This window comes from Diplodia corticola (genome assembly GCF_001883845.1).
Source record: "Diplodia corticola strain CBS 112549 chromosome Unknown scaffold16, whole genome shotgun sequence".
In the NCBI taxonomy this organism is placed as follows: domain Eukaryota; kingdom Fungi; phylum Ascomycota; class Dothideomycetes; order Botryosphaeriales; family Botryosphaeriaceae; genus Diplodia; species Diplodia corticola.
In genome coordinates, this window is record NW_017971495.1 from 497,131 (window position 1) to 510,885 (window position 13,755).

The 13,755-nt window shown below is 56.2% G+C and overlaps 6 protein-coding genes across 6 annotated transcripts; 4 read left to right on the forward strand and 2 right to left on the reverse strand.

Annotated features, from left to right (window-relative positions):
* Positions 1-366: 366 nt before the first annotated feature.
* BKCO1_16000180 (rna polymerase i-specific transcription initiation factor rrn6-like protein) lies at positions 367-3,377 on the reverse strand (the record flags this gene model as incomplete). The annotated part of the gene is made up of 3 exons (XM_020271455.1): positions 367-520; positions 571-2,026; positions 2,081-3,377. 3 exons carry the CDS (start codon positions 3,375-3,377, stop codon positions 367-369), a joined length of 2,907 nt encoding a protein of 968 aa, XP_020131783.1.
* A 449-nt stretch (positions 3,378-3,826) lies between these two features.
* On the forward strand, positions 3,827-4,664 carry BKCO1_16000181 (kinetochore protein spc25; the record flags this gene model as incomplete). Its single annotated transcript, XM_020271456.1, has 2 exons — positions 3,827-4,061; positions 4,120-4,664. The coding sequence occupies 2 exons, from the start codon at positions 3,827-3,829 to the stop codon at positions 4,662-4,664; spliced, it is 780 nt and encodes a 259-aa protein (XP_020131784.1).
* A 169-nt stretch (positions 4,665-4,833) lies between these two features.
* Positions 4,834-6,951, reverse strand: BKCO1_16000182 (atp dependent rna; the record flags this gene model as incomplete). Its single annotated transcript, XM_020271457.1, has 3 exons — positions 4,834-4,965; positions 5,016-6,677; positions 6,736-6,951. 3 exons carry the CDS (start codon positions 6,949-6,951, stop codon positions 4,834-4,836), a joined length of 2,010 nt encoding a protein of 669 aa, XP_020131785.1.
* Positions 6,952-7,313: 362 nt separating this feature from the next.
* Positions 7,314-8,808, forward strand: BKCO1_16000183 (cue domain-containing protein; the record flags this gene model as incomplete). Its single annotated transcript, XM_020271458.1, has 5 exons — positions 7,314-7,352; positions 7,427-7,715; positions 7,763-7,969; positions 8,023-8,316; positions 8,390-8,808. The coding sequence occupies 5 exons, from the start codon at positions 7,314-7,316 to the stop codon at positions 8,806-8,808; spliced, it is 1,248 nt and encodes a 415-aa protein (XP_020131786.1).
* Positions 8,809-9,413: 605 nt separating this feature from the next.
* On the forward strand, positions 9,414-11,704 carry BKCO1_16000184 (agmatinase 1; the record flags this gene model as incomplete). Its single annotated transcript, XM_020271459.1, has 10 exons — positions 9,414-9,701; positions 9,858-9,951; positions 10,352-10,416; positions 10,474-10,519; positions 10,754-10,894; positions 10,948-10,971; positions 11,024-11,046; positions 11,109-11,376; positions 11,429-11,524; positions 11,577-11,704. The coding sequence occupies 10 exons, from the start codon at positions 9,414-9,416 to the stop codon at positions 11,702-11,704; spliced, it is 1,173 nt and encodes a 390-aa protein (XP_020131787.1).
* A 383-nt stretch (positions 11,705-12,087) lies between these two features.
* On the forward strand, positions 12,088-12,743 carry BKCO1_16000185 (progesterone binding protein; the record flags this gene model as incomplete). Its single annotated transcript, XM_020271460.1, has 4 exons — positions 12,088-12,211; positions 12,268-12,305; positions 12,361-12,418; positions 12,553-12,743. 4 exons carry the CDS (start codon positions 12,088-12,090, stop codon positions 12,741-12,743), a joined length of 411 nt encoding a protein of 136 aa, XP_020131788.1.
* Positions 12,744-13,755: the final 1,012 nt, after the last annotated feature.

Here is a 13,755-nt window from a genome sequence, read left to right on the forward strand (position 1 = left end):
TTTACCGCCGCCTCTCGTGTCTCCGCCGCTGTGCCGCGGCGCTGATCTAGAAGGCTCCACGTCATCCGATGTCGCGCTGCCCAAGCGTCCAGTCGCCGGACCCTCACCCCGGCCAAGCCGCTAACGCTTCCTGCGCCATCCGCCTCCACACTGCCGCCCCACTTCCGACAACACGCAGATCACACGCAGAACCGCTCGAAAATGAATGGGTATTTGGCACACTACCCGTCCCCGCTCCAGACCTCCCAAACGCCTTGCCCCGCCTCTTGCTAGTGATACATACAGATCCGTCAGAACGCTGCGTCAATAGATAGGATGAAATGTTGAGTCGAAAACCATATACAAAAGCGTTGCCATCAAAACCCCTCAGTCCTCCTCCTCTTCTTCTTGGGCCGCCCTCCGTGTGCCCCTCTCTCCACCTGCGTCGACGGTGCCATCTGGGATGATTGCCCCATCTGGGATGACTGTCCCATCTGACTTGGCCTTCCGCGAACAGGTGTGCTCATCGGAAATGCTGGTGCTGTGGGCGGTTGCGACACTACCATTAATCGCGGTGTCTGCGACACTGACTGCTGCGACTGTTGGAACAACTCCGTCTCCCGCCGTTGCTTTCGTGCCCGCCTCTCTTCTTGTTTGAGCAGCTTCTCGCGCTTTTTGACCGAGAGGGTCGGATCATTCAGGGCGCTCCTGCGCCTTCCTCGTCTCGAATAATAGTCACCTTCGTCGCGACCTGCCGGATATGCCTCACCAATCTTCCACTGAGCAAGTATCTGCTTCCCCGCTGCCGGCAGGTCGGGTATTTGCTTGCGGCCGTGGCCAGAGGTTACTCCAAACCGGCTGAGGCGTTGGGGAATCGATAGGTCGGTCAAAGCCGACATGCTCGAGATGAAGGTGCCCTCTGAGGCTAGCGAAGGCGTAGCCTCTGGGGTCGGCAGGGGATAGCTTGAGCTTTGGCTATAGTCCGGCTCGGAGCTCAGATAACCCGCTGAATAACTGTCCTCGTCCATGAGTTGTGATGCTTCGACCGACTCCTGCTCCGTCCCCGGCTGCTGTACCTCCAGTTTGACGCTTGCGAGGCAAGAGAGTACCGCGAGCCGCCTGGCAAGCCGCTCCCTCTCTAGACGGTCTCGCGCTGTCGTGTTCATTGGCATAGTCGACACATGCTTCCGGATGAATTTCTCATACGTCAGCGAGATGGACGGCACGCCATCCTCAATCTCGACAATGGAAACACCGCCCAACGGTTTGACAGTCAATGCTGGCGCATCGCCATCCTGTTCGGACATTAACCTCACGAGCTCTGAAAAGGAGGCAGCTGTCTCATCGACATCAGCAACATTCAGATCTGAGATCTCGCGACCAGCAATGCGGTACAGTGTGTTCGGGCGACATTCCGCAGGATCCATAGAGCCGATGCTCGCGGTGAGCTCACTCATCATCGCCGAAGAGTCCTCCCGAGTAAGATCGTCAACCTTGCTCATGTCTTCAAGCAACTCGTTGAGCCGAGACAATTTCTCCAATCGCCAGTGCATGACCTCATCCATCGGAAGCCTTGCAGTTTTTCTTTTTCGCAATTCGTGGTTTTTTGACGCTTCCTCCATTTCTTCAACACCGCCTGCGACGGAGGATGAGTCGTCCGGTATACGGGACGAGCTTTGAGGTATGATTCTTCTTATCCAGCGGGGACATTCAACCTCCAAGGAAGCTCGCTGTTGCACCAATGGGCCAGATGATTCATCGGAAACGACTACCAGCATCCGGCTTGCCTCCAAAGTCTTTGACAGGATATGGAAGTTGAAGAATCGAAGACCGCGTTCGCGGTAGCCATTCCCAGGCCCAGAGACAACCCCCCGATCGAAATGACCGAAATCGAGGGCTTCCATGTGCATCCCACGCAGTGCAGGATGAGAGTGTAAGAACGTTGCAGGATCCGAAGCAGAAATGAGCAAGTCCAAGTCCTCATGTTGACGGTACCGGAATACAATACTGTAGAACAGTGTATGGGACTGTAAAAACACAACGATGTCTGCAGAAATAAATAAGTATATGCGCCCAATACCGTACTGTCAGTTCAACGTACCTCCTTCATCAACACACGCATGGATTCGCATCGTCGTATCTTCCTCGTGGACAAAATGTCTCCAGGACAGCAAAACATCTGCATCCACCCAGTTCGCATTCTCATTTGATCGCGCAGGGACTGGCATCTTCAAGATCAAGAGGTGTGTCGAGGTCAAAACAAGGATGCGACTTGTGTCATGAGGATCTCGCCTCACGTCCAAGATCCAAGAGGAGGTCCGAGCAAGTCTAAGACTAGCCGGCGACAAATAGACCGACCGGCCCTGGAAATCCGCGATTTGCAGGATCCGCCTATTGCAGACCAACACCGTGTTTACGTCGTTGACCCACAACACGCGGCCCCAGCCATCATAGTTACCCGGGAGTGTGCCCTCCTGAAGGTCTGATTTCGTTAAAGGCGGTGCGAGACAGCCTTTCAGTGCCTGGACGGATCGATAACCACTCTTCTTTCCCCGTCTACCCTCGATATCGTATATAGTCCAGTTTCCTTCCTGATCAAGCGTTCCGAACTGCCGCTGATACCAAGGGTTGAAAGCAACATCTGCGTAACCCTGCTCGTGCGAGGCAGAGGCCAGGTAGAGCAAAGGGCTTGCTTCCAGTCTAGAAGCAGGTAACGAAAGGAAAGACGCGGGGTCTTCTGGGGGAGCTACTGGCTGACGATGGTACCGGGGCTGGAAAATGTGAATGGAGCGGGCAGTACGAACAGCGAGAAAGGTACTGCGGTTGTCGGCTTGGACTGCGCTGGCGATCTGCTGGATAGGTGTGCCCATTCCAGACCACCAGCCAATGTCTCCATGACGAAGGGTAGGCACCTTCAGCCAAGTACTCTTATCTTGTCCCCAGCCATGGTCCTCATGGTGTCGCCGCACTAGACGGAGCGATTCTCCAGCAGCACCTCCGGGCAAAGCAATGAAACTGATGGTCCCTTTTTCACCATTCTGAACATCGGCGGCTCGTCCGCAAGCCAGTAGGTCTCCAGTTAGGGGATCAAAGGTAGAGGCAACGGCCTCGATCGCATTCGAGACCTGGGCAAGGCGCCCAAGAAGAGGGGCAGCAGTCTGAAGCTCGGGAAACAGAGCAATAAGATGGCTCTGCTGCTCATCCAGCTCGGCGGCAGAGCTCACGCGGCATGTGGTCGCGGAAATGGTGGCGGGTATCTCGACTTGAGGGTGATCCACGGGATGGAAGACGCGTCGCACACCGGGAGATCGCTGGAAGACCCAGGTTCTGTTCTCGACGTCGTACACAGGTTGACCGAAGTGACCATAGTGCAGGTCATCGACGCCCGGGTCAGTCATTCGGCTTCAGTGGTGGTTCAGCGGCGGAGAAGATCATGTCGTCGCGGACGATGGCGGCGCTTGCGGCGAGGCGGCTGCATTTGACAGGTGGAGATTGCGGTCAGTGTTCCGGGGGCATGCTGCAGGCGTGCAGGTGCAGCGACGAGGGTTGAGAGGCTGGTAGAGGCAGGCGAGTGATCGCACTCGGGCCACCGCTAAGGCGACGGGAAATTTTCAGCCCTAAAGCCGCCGCCCGGCCGCCTGTCGCCCAGCCAACGGCCTTGTGCGCCCCACTGCTGTTCAACACCAAGCTGCCGGGAGTTTCTTGCGCCCCGCGCTTGAAACAGCACGAAGCCGACCGAACGAACCCACGCTCGCCCGCAATCAATCCCGATATCACGGCATACTCCTGAGCATACCAGTAACCACCACGCACACTTTGCGGGCCTCACCCCCGTTGCGCCAACAACATGGCTACCGCCGCCTTTGAGCCTTCGCTCTCAGCCAGCGCAATGCGCGCCCCTCTCTCGTCTGCCGATGCGCCCTCGATGGCCGACTCCCTTCCGAGTGTCAACTTTGGTTTCGACAACTTGCGCCAGCACATGGCAGCGTTCCAGACACGCTTCGATGACTACATTGCCCAGGGTAGAAGGCGGATGAGGGAGGAGAAGAACCAGTTCTACCTCAATATCGCTGAAATGCAAGGTGGGTCTGACATCGCCAGTCGACACGTAGCAAACTATGCTAATGCATCTCTCGTCAGAGGACCAACGCCATAAGCAGCGCGAAATTGAGATCCTGCAGCTCAAGTCGACAACGCACCAACAGACCCTCGCAAAAGAGGCCCAAGAAACTGCCGAAATGCACAACGCAATCTCGACTCTGAACTCGCGTAGGGACGAGCAGATTGCCCGCCGCGACGCCCTCAAGGCTCAGATTGCAGAGGTTCAAGGCCGGATTGCCGCCAAGCGCGAGGCTCAAAGGGAGCACGCTCGCTACCTCGACTCCCAGGCTCGTCTCAATCAACCAGAGCTTGCCTTCTGGCAGGACCATCTTTGCTTGGATGTGGAAGGTGCCGGCGTCACCGACCGCTTGAAATTCACTTTTACACACATCAGTGAGCGCGATTGGGAAAAGGAGGCGGTCTTCGAGGTTGATATGGGCCATTCCGATTACCGAATGGGCGTTGTAAGGCCTAAGCTTGATCCAGATGAGATTGAAGGGGCTATAGAGCTGTTGAACGACACACGAGAACTTGCCCCGTTCTTCAAGCGCATGAGAGAATTGTTCGTCGAGGCGATGAAATGAGACAGGGGTACGTAGTTGAAGTTTGCAGGCGCTTTGGTGTATGGGCTTTGGGATACCACTCATCTTATCATGACAGGCTTTTCTCTTATTTCTTTTCCTTTCCTTTCCAATTGAGCTACGATTTGAGGAGCTGCTCCGGCGAAATGTGATAGATGCTCTGTTCCTTCTACTACCTGATGCTGTAATACTGCGGAGCGTATTCCAACAACCAGCCCTTTTCAATTTTTGTAATGTCCCTAATGAACGTCTTGTTTGCGGTCTCCATGATTTCGTGGAATATGACCCAATCGGCTCTACGGTTCTAGTGCGGTGTCGGTAGGGGCTCGACTTAAATATGGATCGATGACTTACAAACATGAGGGAGGTTGGATGAGCATGCAGAACCATGCCCCCGTCAATCGTCCTAAAAGTCCCGTCCGGTTGCATCCTGGCCGCATGGGCGAAAAACCCAGCGGACAAGCATCTTCGGATTTGCTCCGCCTTGTCCGGTCCTCCCACGCGAAGGACCGCAGAAGAGGACAAGCTTTCTTCAACATTCACTCCAAGCCGCTCAAGGTACCGGCGAAGCTGATTGCGGATGCTGAGTGCCCGCGCCATCGATTTGAAGTTCAAGTAATTATCGCGGCACCACTTGGCGTCCTTTCTGCCCTTTGTAACAAAGGCATGATACACATTGAGAAGGGTCAGATGGTCGCCTTCTTCGACGGCAAACCTCCGCCGAGCACTTTCTTGAGCCTTTTTCTGGCCCTCGTGGGAGAACCAAACGTTCCCTTGCAGACTTGTCATGGCAGCTATTGAAAGCATCTCGCTTAAACAGCCGAAATCCTGGGCTGAAAGAAGGGATTTGGCCATCATCGGCTCAACCGCTAGCTCGGCCATCCGCGTGCCGAGCGGCTTGGTCAGTTTGGCGTAATCGTCCAGAGCGCCCAAGGAGAACAGGAGTTCCAATGCTCTAATCACTAGCTCGGCGGGAGGAGGCGTTAGGTAGTCGAAGCGCGCGATATTATCGATTCCGAGGGCTTTCAACTGCAGGATGACGGGTGCCAGATTCGAGCGTTGTATTTCTGGCACGGTAGCCTCTGAAAGGTTTGTAAACGCTTGCTCCGTGTACAGGCGGTAACACTTCCCTGGCTTGGTGCGGCCTGCACGACCTGCACGCTGAGTCGCAGACGCCTTAGAGACGGGCGTCGCAGTAAGAGTCTCGATTCCGGTGTTGGGGTTGTAAGCCCGTAGCTTGACGTACCCGCAATCGATCACGTACACAATCCCATCAATCGTCACCGAGGCTTCCGCGATGTTTGTTGCCACGATGACCTTGCGGGTGTTTTCAGGAGTGGGCTCGAAGACGTACATTTGCTGATCTGTCGGTAGACCCGCGTACAGGGGTAGTGCTTGGATGGACGGAGCCTTTGGATTGAGATTCATCGCACGATCGGCTATCATTTCGAGAACAGCGTCTATCTCTTCTCGTCCGGTCAAGAAGATCAGGATATCACCCTCGGGCTCTTGGGTATGGACGTCGAAGACAGTTTTGACTGCTCTCTCGACGTAGTCCTCGGCGGGCTGCTCCAGATAGTGGATGTCCACTGGATACATGCGTCCTTCCAGGCTAATGATGCGTCCAACGCTGCCTCCCAGCGCACTGGGGCCACTGTCGTCCTCGGTGGACTCGCCAGCAAAGAATCTCAGAAAGTCCTCCGCTTGAAGCGTAGCGCTGCTGACAACGATGCGTAGCTCTGGACGCTTTTTCCGAATCTTTTTCAACAGTCCGAGGAGAAGGTCGGAGCTCAGAGAGCGCTCGTGAGCCTCGTCCACCATAATCACCGAGTAACGTGACAGAAGCGGGTCGACGAGGGCCTCTCTGAGAAGCATTCCGTCGGTGACAAACTTGATGCGCGTGGCAGCAGACGTGACGTCCTCGAATCTTATCGAGAAGCCAACATCCTGACCAAGATTGCAGCCCATCTCCTCAGCGACCCGTGCTGCTACGGCAGTGGCAGCGACCCGCCGGGGCTACGTGAAAATGTCAGAGAAGCATAGGGCTGCATCCAATTGGAGCTAACTGACCCACCTGCGTGACAGCCATGAGTTTGCCTTCGGCGCACCATCCTGCTTGGTCTAGAAACTGCGGTATCTGCGTCGTCTTTCCGCTCCCGGTGTGGCCGACGACGATGGTGACAGGGAAGGTCTCAACGAGATAAAGAAGGGCTTCGCGGTGGCGCGCGATGGGAAGCAAGGCGGCGGGCTTGTACAGCGAGGGCACAAACTCGGCTTCCTGGTCGGCCATGGGGAAGATGCTGCGAAGTCGAGCTCGGTGCACCTGAGGGGCGGGCCGGCGGATCTTCTGGGCCTGAGGCGTGCACGCGATCCGATTTGAGCCAGCTCTGGACGTTGTCACGTTGTGCACCGCTGGGCACCGCTGGGGCTATCACCGCCCGGCGAGCCGAGGAACAGCCGCTAGGCAGTCGGTTGCGACAGGGGCTGCGTCATTGCGCGGCGCAGGACCTGACCAGTTGGGCGCTGGTACATTCCACCTTCCTCCAGGCTCCAGACCACCGCTTCCCACCCGCGCACCACCACCGCCGTATCGCGCGCGCACGCACCCCGAAGCCACTGCGAGCAACTCCGCCCACGCCGCCGCTCGCCACCATGTCTGAGAACTCGGCTGCCGACAAGAAGCCCCGCCCAGTAGGTTCACACTGACCCCGCGCGAAATTGATCAATATATAGCAATGCGATCGGCCTGAGGCTGATCCGTGTAGGAGAGCATCACCACAAAGCCAGACATTGACTTCGCTTCCGACGATGAAGCCCAGACCCCGGCGACCGCGGGTCCTCCTACCACTTCCCCCCAGCCAAAGAAGGTGAGCTTCCAGGAGCCCACCGTCGAAGACGAAACCCCGCCGCCCAAGCCGCCGCGACCCATGAGCCCCATGGCTCAGGCAGAAGCCACCCTCATCGAGGCCTTTCCGGACACCGATCCCAAGGTCATCAAGGCCGTGTTGGTTGCGAGCCGGGGGAAGGTAGAGCCTGCCTTCAACGCCCTGCTCAGTACGTTTGTTCTCCGCATTGACGAGGATCAAGCTGACAGCCTCCAGGCATGAGCGACCCCAACTTCAAGGAAGAGGAAGTCCCGCCGCCCCAACCCCCACGCCCCAGCCAACCGCGCAGCCAGCTTGAGCAAGACGAGCTGTACGCGCGCCAACTGGCCGCTCACTACTCGTCTTCCGGTAGCAGGGGAACCCCGCAACAGCAACAACATCGCGTACAGTCGGAAGATGAGCGCGAGCATAGCTTCTTTGACGGTGAGCATTGCGCTCTCTGCCACATGCACCTGGCATCACACTGACGTCGCCAGACGACCTGCCGGTCATCCAAGAGAATATCAAAAAGGGCTTCCTCGAGACCCAGACCAAGGTCAACCGATGGATAACCGACTTCAAGAAGAAGCTTGATGGTGAAGAGGAAGACGAGGCCCAGCCAAGCTCCAGCCAGCCCCAGCGTCAGAATTTCGGCCCCTCGCAATCAGACCAACTCCATGGCATTCGCAGGAGCGCTGAAGGCAGGCGCAGCGCGGACCGCGAGCGCTACGACGCAGATCCTCGTGTGCTGGGCGACGACTTCTCAACGCTGGAATTGCGCGACAACGAAGGTACGTGGCATCTTCAAATCCAAAATTCAGCGTGTTTTGTGTGCACTCGAGATCTGACCGACCTTTCCAACAGCCGCCCAGAAGCGCTCCAACCGCCCTCAAGCCAACCCTGACCTATTCAAGCCAACCCCGAAGCCGCCTCAGTCCGGCCCCGTTGATGAAGTTGATGCGCTGTACCGCAACCCTACCCCACCTCGTCAGCCATCGCCCGGTGCAAACAAGACCAAGAAGTGGCAGCCTTTGACATCAGTGGCACCTAATCCCGAAGCGGATGATCACGACCCTTTCAGCTTGGGCGACAGTGATGACGAACAAGAGGCGAAAACGAAGGACATCAAGGCCGAGGACAGCGAGAGGCTGAAGAAGGCTGCCGCCATGTCCGAGGCCAAGGATACCAACGATACGGGCTCATCTCCCAGACCAGCAGAGAGGAGTGGCAGCGTAGGGCAAAAGGATAAGGTCGCCGAAGATCTCTTGGCCGAGAAGAAATAAATGATCTACTCAAGAGTCTTGGGTGGCCAGTTTGAGTGAGGGCAGGATTTCATGGTGCGGCACTTTTCTAGTTTTCATGGCAATACCATCTTTGGGACCGGTTTTGGGGTGTGACTGATCGCTCACTTATCGTGATCATCGTGTAATTGAGCACAGCGAGTATCGGCTGGACGTGGTGATGGGAATCACAGTGCGTAGACTGAAGCACACTATGAGTAGTCTGTCCAGGTTTCAAGCACTAAAACCATATCAATCGCGCAATTGCGTCAAGAGAAGTGGCCGGGTGTGGAGCAGCAAGATACTTGGAAAGAGTATGTGGAGTCAACTGACTTCGATTGGCCTGTAAGAGTTCTGTCGTGGATGATCTCGCAAGGCACACACCTGAACTCGCTGTTGCTTGCCTCGCAGCTTTGTTTAGTCCCCGCAGTAGCCAGGATCAAGGAGGTTACGGATGCACTTTCCTTTATCGGAATAGCACGCACCATTTATCTGGTCCACCATTGATGACATCCGGCAGATAACGCTTGGGTATAAAACAAAAACGCCGTTACCGTTCAAGTCTGCGAAGTCCCCTCTCTTGGTCAAAATTCCCATCAGCCGTGATCATGTTGTCCCCTTTCCGCTCCAGCGCGCTCCTCCTCTCATTCCCTCTCCTGTCGCTCTCTCGAGAAATCGTATTTCCCCCGCTTTCGGGCTACCAGAACGAACAGATTCCGGTCCAGCCGGGCTCCATATTCAACGCTCAGGGCAGTATTAAGGATGGCAGGATATCAGGGGCCAAGTTTGCGGGCCTGACGACTTTTGCGAACTTGCCATACGTGCACTGCCTAGCGGCTGACGGAGCGGATGTGGAGAGGTTTGATATTGCCTTTTTGGGTGCACCATTTGATACGGTAAGATGTCTTTGAGTATACTGTTTCATTCTCCCGACGTAATCAGGAGTGTTCGGAGCTGGGATGATAGCGATATATTGAGGGGAAGGCGAACGTCTGAAGTTTCTAATGAGGTTAATGGCTGTAAGACTTCTTTCTGTTCACTAACGTTACCAGGGTGTCACATCTCGACCCGGCGCCAGATACGGGCCAGGAGGCATTCGCATCGGCTCAAAGAGAATGGAACCAGATCAATACAACATCTACACTGGTAGGGGATTGCCTTTCTTGCCCATACACCCATGCAGCAAGGTAGTTGCTCAAGACTTCGGTCTAGAGTGATGTGCAGAGGGACGCTAGCTGGCCACGATAGAAGCTCTCAACATTCGCCGTCATCAAGGTCCCCAAGGCTTGAGCGACAGTGGAAGCTCCTATAGTGACTGCGTGCTATCAGTGCCGCACGCCCTGAGTGGCACGAGAAACGGGCACTTGTGCAACGTTACTGCTCAGGCCATCGGTAGCAGGCGGGCCCCTCGGCGCTAATGCAAGACAGGGTTGTTTGGACATTCTCCCTGCCGATGTCTTCGACACCGAACTGGCTCAAAGCAGTCTTCTCTGATGAAGTCAGACGTCTGGAAGGGTACGACTAATGCGTCATAACTGCACAATAGGAAAGAGCGCCTATCACAGCTGGGCCAAGGTTGTGGATTGCGGGGATGCGCCACTCACTTTCCTGGTAAGAGGCCATATCGTTTGCTTCAGCAATGCATGCATGCCACTGACGCGAAACCAGGACAACACTGTCGCGCTCAAGCAGCTAGAAGAGGCGCACAAGGCAAGTACCACTGCTTCTACAAGTCGCTGGCCCTAGCGCGTGGGGGGGCGCGTCTTGCTGTCCGGGGCAGGGGCCAAGCTGCACAGGCGGGAACAACACTGGCTGCTTGCAGCCTGCCATCAGGCTACCTGCACTCTGTGACGCCGCGATCTTGTAGCGGATCCGGGGGAGTAGATGCGAGCGAATCGGAAAAGGTCCGTCACTCTGACTTGAACTTTTACACCGCAGGTGCTTGCAGGCCGTGCGACAAATTCGAGCGACTACACGAGACCTAGAATCATCACGCTGGGCGGCGATCACACAACGACGCTATCGGCGTTGAGGTCTACTGCGGAGCAATGGGGCCCGGTTAGCGTCATCCATTTCGACAGCCACATAGGTAAGCGCTTCAGTGGCGTATGCAACGGCCTTTGGCTGATGCCACAGCTACAGACACCTGGGATCCTAAGGTCATTGGTAAGTAAGGTCGCGCTTAGAACCGAGTCCATCAGAAAGCTGACGACCACAGGCGGGGGAGTCTCGCACTACGCAGTGTGTATCAGGATTGCACGAGAGGCCGGGAAGGCTGGATCACTGACGGATGTCAAATCTAGGGAGTCAATCACGGCACGTTCCTCCATATAGCACACGAAGAGGGTTTGATCCGCAACACATCGATTCATGCGGGTATTCGAGCGCCAGTGATGCGGCCGCGAGGAGACATCCGCAACGACGTCAGATGCGGATTCGACATGGTCAAGGCCAGAGAGATAGACCGCATCGGCATCGACGGAGTCGTCGAGCGTCTGAAGCAGCGCGTCGGAGATAGCAGGGTCTACGTTTCCGTCGACATTGACGTTCTCGACCCAGCATTTGCGCCGGGTAAGCGACGAAAGCAGAGATCGCCATTGGCATTGCTGACACGGCTCGCAAGCAACCGGCACGGCTGAGCCAGGTGGATGGTCGTCTCGTGAGCTCCTCAGCATTCTGGACGGGTTGAGCGGGCTGGATGTCATTGGGGCAGACATCGGTAAGCATCAGGCACGTCGTCTCGGGGAACTTGCTGCTGACCCGCGGACCAGTGGAGGTGTCGCCGATATGGGATAATGCTGGAGAGACGACAGTGCTTGCAGCAGCGCAGGTGGCGGATTCTCTCCTGACATTGATGGTGCAGACGCCGGTCAAGTCGAAGGCGGAGGAGCTATGGTGAGACAGGGCGCACCATCCACGAGCTCGGTGTGACCACAGACAAGTCGGCTGGACGGGGAAGGAGAGTGTGCACGGAAGCTGGGGAATGGGCCTCTGTCGTTGAGCAACGAGTTTGAAGGGTGGACACTGCAGAGCTAGCGGCGATGGTGTGTCGCCGGGGAAGTGAGGCGAGAGTAGCGTAGGCAACGAGAAGGCCAGGCTAGCGGCCCCAATAAAGTGGTTGCCGCAGCACTGTTGCGCACTGTGGGGGCGACGCGAGACCAGACCCTGCCCCACCCTCATCGCCTCTTCGTCGGTGAGATCATCAACAACGTCTGCCACTCTATTCGACCATCCCATCCCATCCCCCAACAAGCCTGCTTCCAACGACACACCACCAGCGCCATGGACCAGAAGCGCGACGCGAACCACGTCGAGGAGCCCAAGCGCTTCGAGCCGAAGAACCCAGTGCAGCTTGACCCGCCCAAGGACGATCCCATCGCTCTTGACCATCTGGCCAAATGCGACGGTGCGATTGATCTTGCACCCATTGCCCGCTCCGCGTGCGCTGACGTCTGAATCCAGGCACCAACGAGGGTTACCCCACGCTGGTTGCCATCAAAGTACGCCCGCACCCGCCCCATCCTCGCTAACCTTGCGCTAACCACCGCACTCTAGGGCTCTGTCTTCGATGTCTCCAAGAACGAAGCGTACGGCCCGAAGGGTCAGTACAAGGGTGAGTTGCCTCTTTTGCGATGCTTTTTCCGCCATGCCCCTTCCCGCCAGAGCGAGGCATTTCCAGACGCAGCTCCGCCCCGAACCATCCTGTGCACCCTTCTCCTGAGTTCTGACTCGCCGCTTTTCTTGCAGTTTTTGCTGGCAGGGAGCCCAACCGCGCCCTGGCTCAATCTTCGCTCAAGCCTGAAGACTGCCGCCCGGAGTGGGAGGACCTGTCGGACAAGGAGAAGACGGTCCTTGATGAGTGGTATACCTTTTTCAGCAAGCGTTACAACATCGTGGGCAAGGTGAAGCGTGATGCCACTAGCAGTGCGACTTTGTAAGTAAACCAGGAATCGAGTGGCTTCCATCTGCAGAAGCATGCCCTGTGGGCGCGTGTCGCAGCACCGGCCCATGGGTTGCGACCTGCATCGAGATGATGGCAAGGCAAGATGTTACTTCCCGCGAACGTAATGTGAGAAGCAGACGGAGCTTACAATGTGTGCGATGTATCTGAAGAGCCATGGTCGCCAAATCCGGCTCCGGAACGCAGCCGAGCACGACCGTTTTGTTGCTTGGTTCCGCATGCTGTCTCGCGCTGTTGTACTTCATTGCTTTCTGACGGCAGCCTGGTGCTGTGCGAGCTCGGCTCCGTACAGATGATCAGCGCCCGGGTGCAGGAGTGGCGCTTATGCATGCTCGAAGACTGTAGCAAGGTGCGTTTCCAAGGCTAACCTTACACGGTCGTACTTGGGTGTACATGCAGGCATGTCTGCTTGTCTCACATCTGCTTTCCAATTTCCGTTCCCTTGCTCGAACCCCCAGCACCCTTTTCCCCATTCATCGCTCCGACTGCAGGCTTTGGTCCGGACACTCTTGCTGATCCCCAATTAGGCATATCACGTCAGGACCTTCGTCGAGGCTATAGGAGCTTGTTTCTCAACGTCAAATGTACCGAGAACAACGGTGTAAATAGACAATTTGAATTGGTGCTATTGCGCAAACAACCCAAAATCAGAAACAGAAACAAGTCATGAATGATCATCACACTCCCAGTTCAGGCCCATGAAATATTCAACGAAGTAACGTCCGAAACGCCAATCAGAAACGACTGACAGGAGATCGACAAACTTAGAGACATTAACCGACTTGAAAGCTTTGTTCAGCAACGCTCTTTTCCACCCATAAAAGCTTAGTCACGCTCTTGGCCGCCTGTTGTAATGTCAAAGATGCCTAGATATGTCGGCCCCACCAAATACTTTTCTCTTCGGCGGGCGCCAAAAAAAAAAAGAAAAAAGAAACAGGCAAGTCCCGCCATTGAACCGCCGCCTCCGATGTCTGCTCACATCTTCTTCC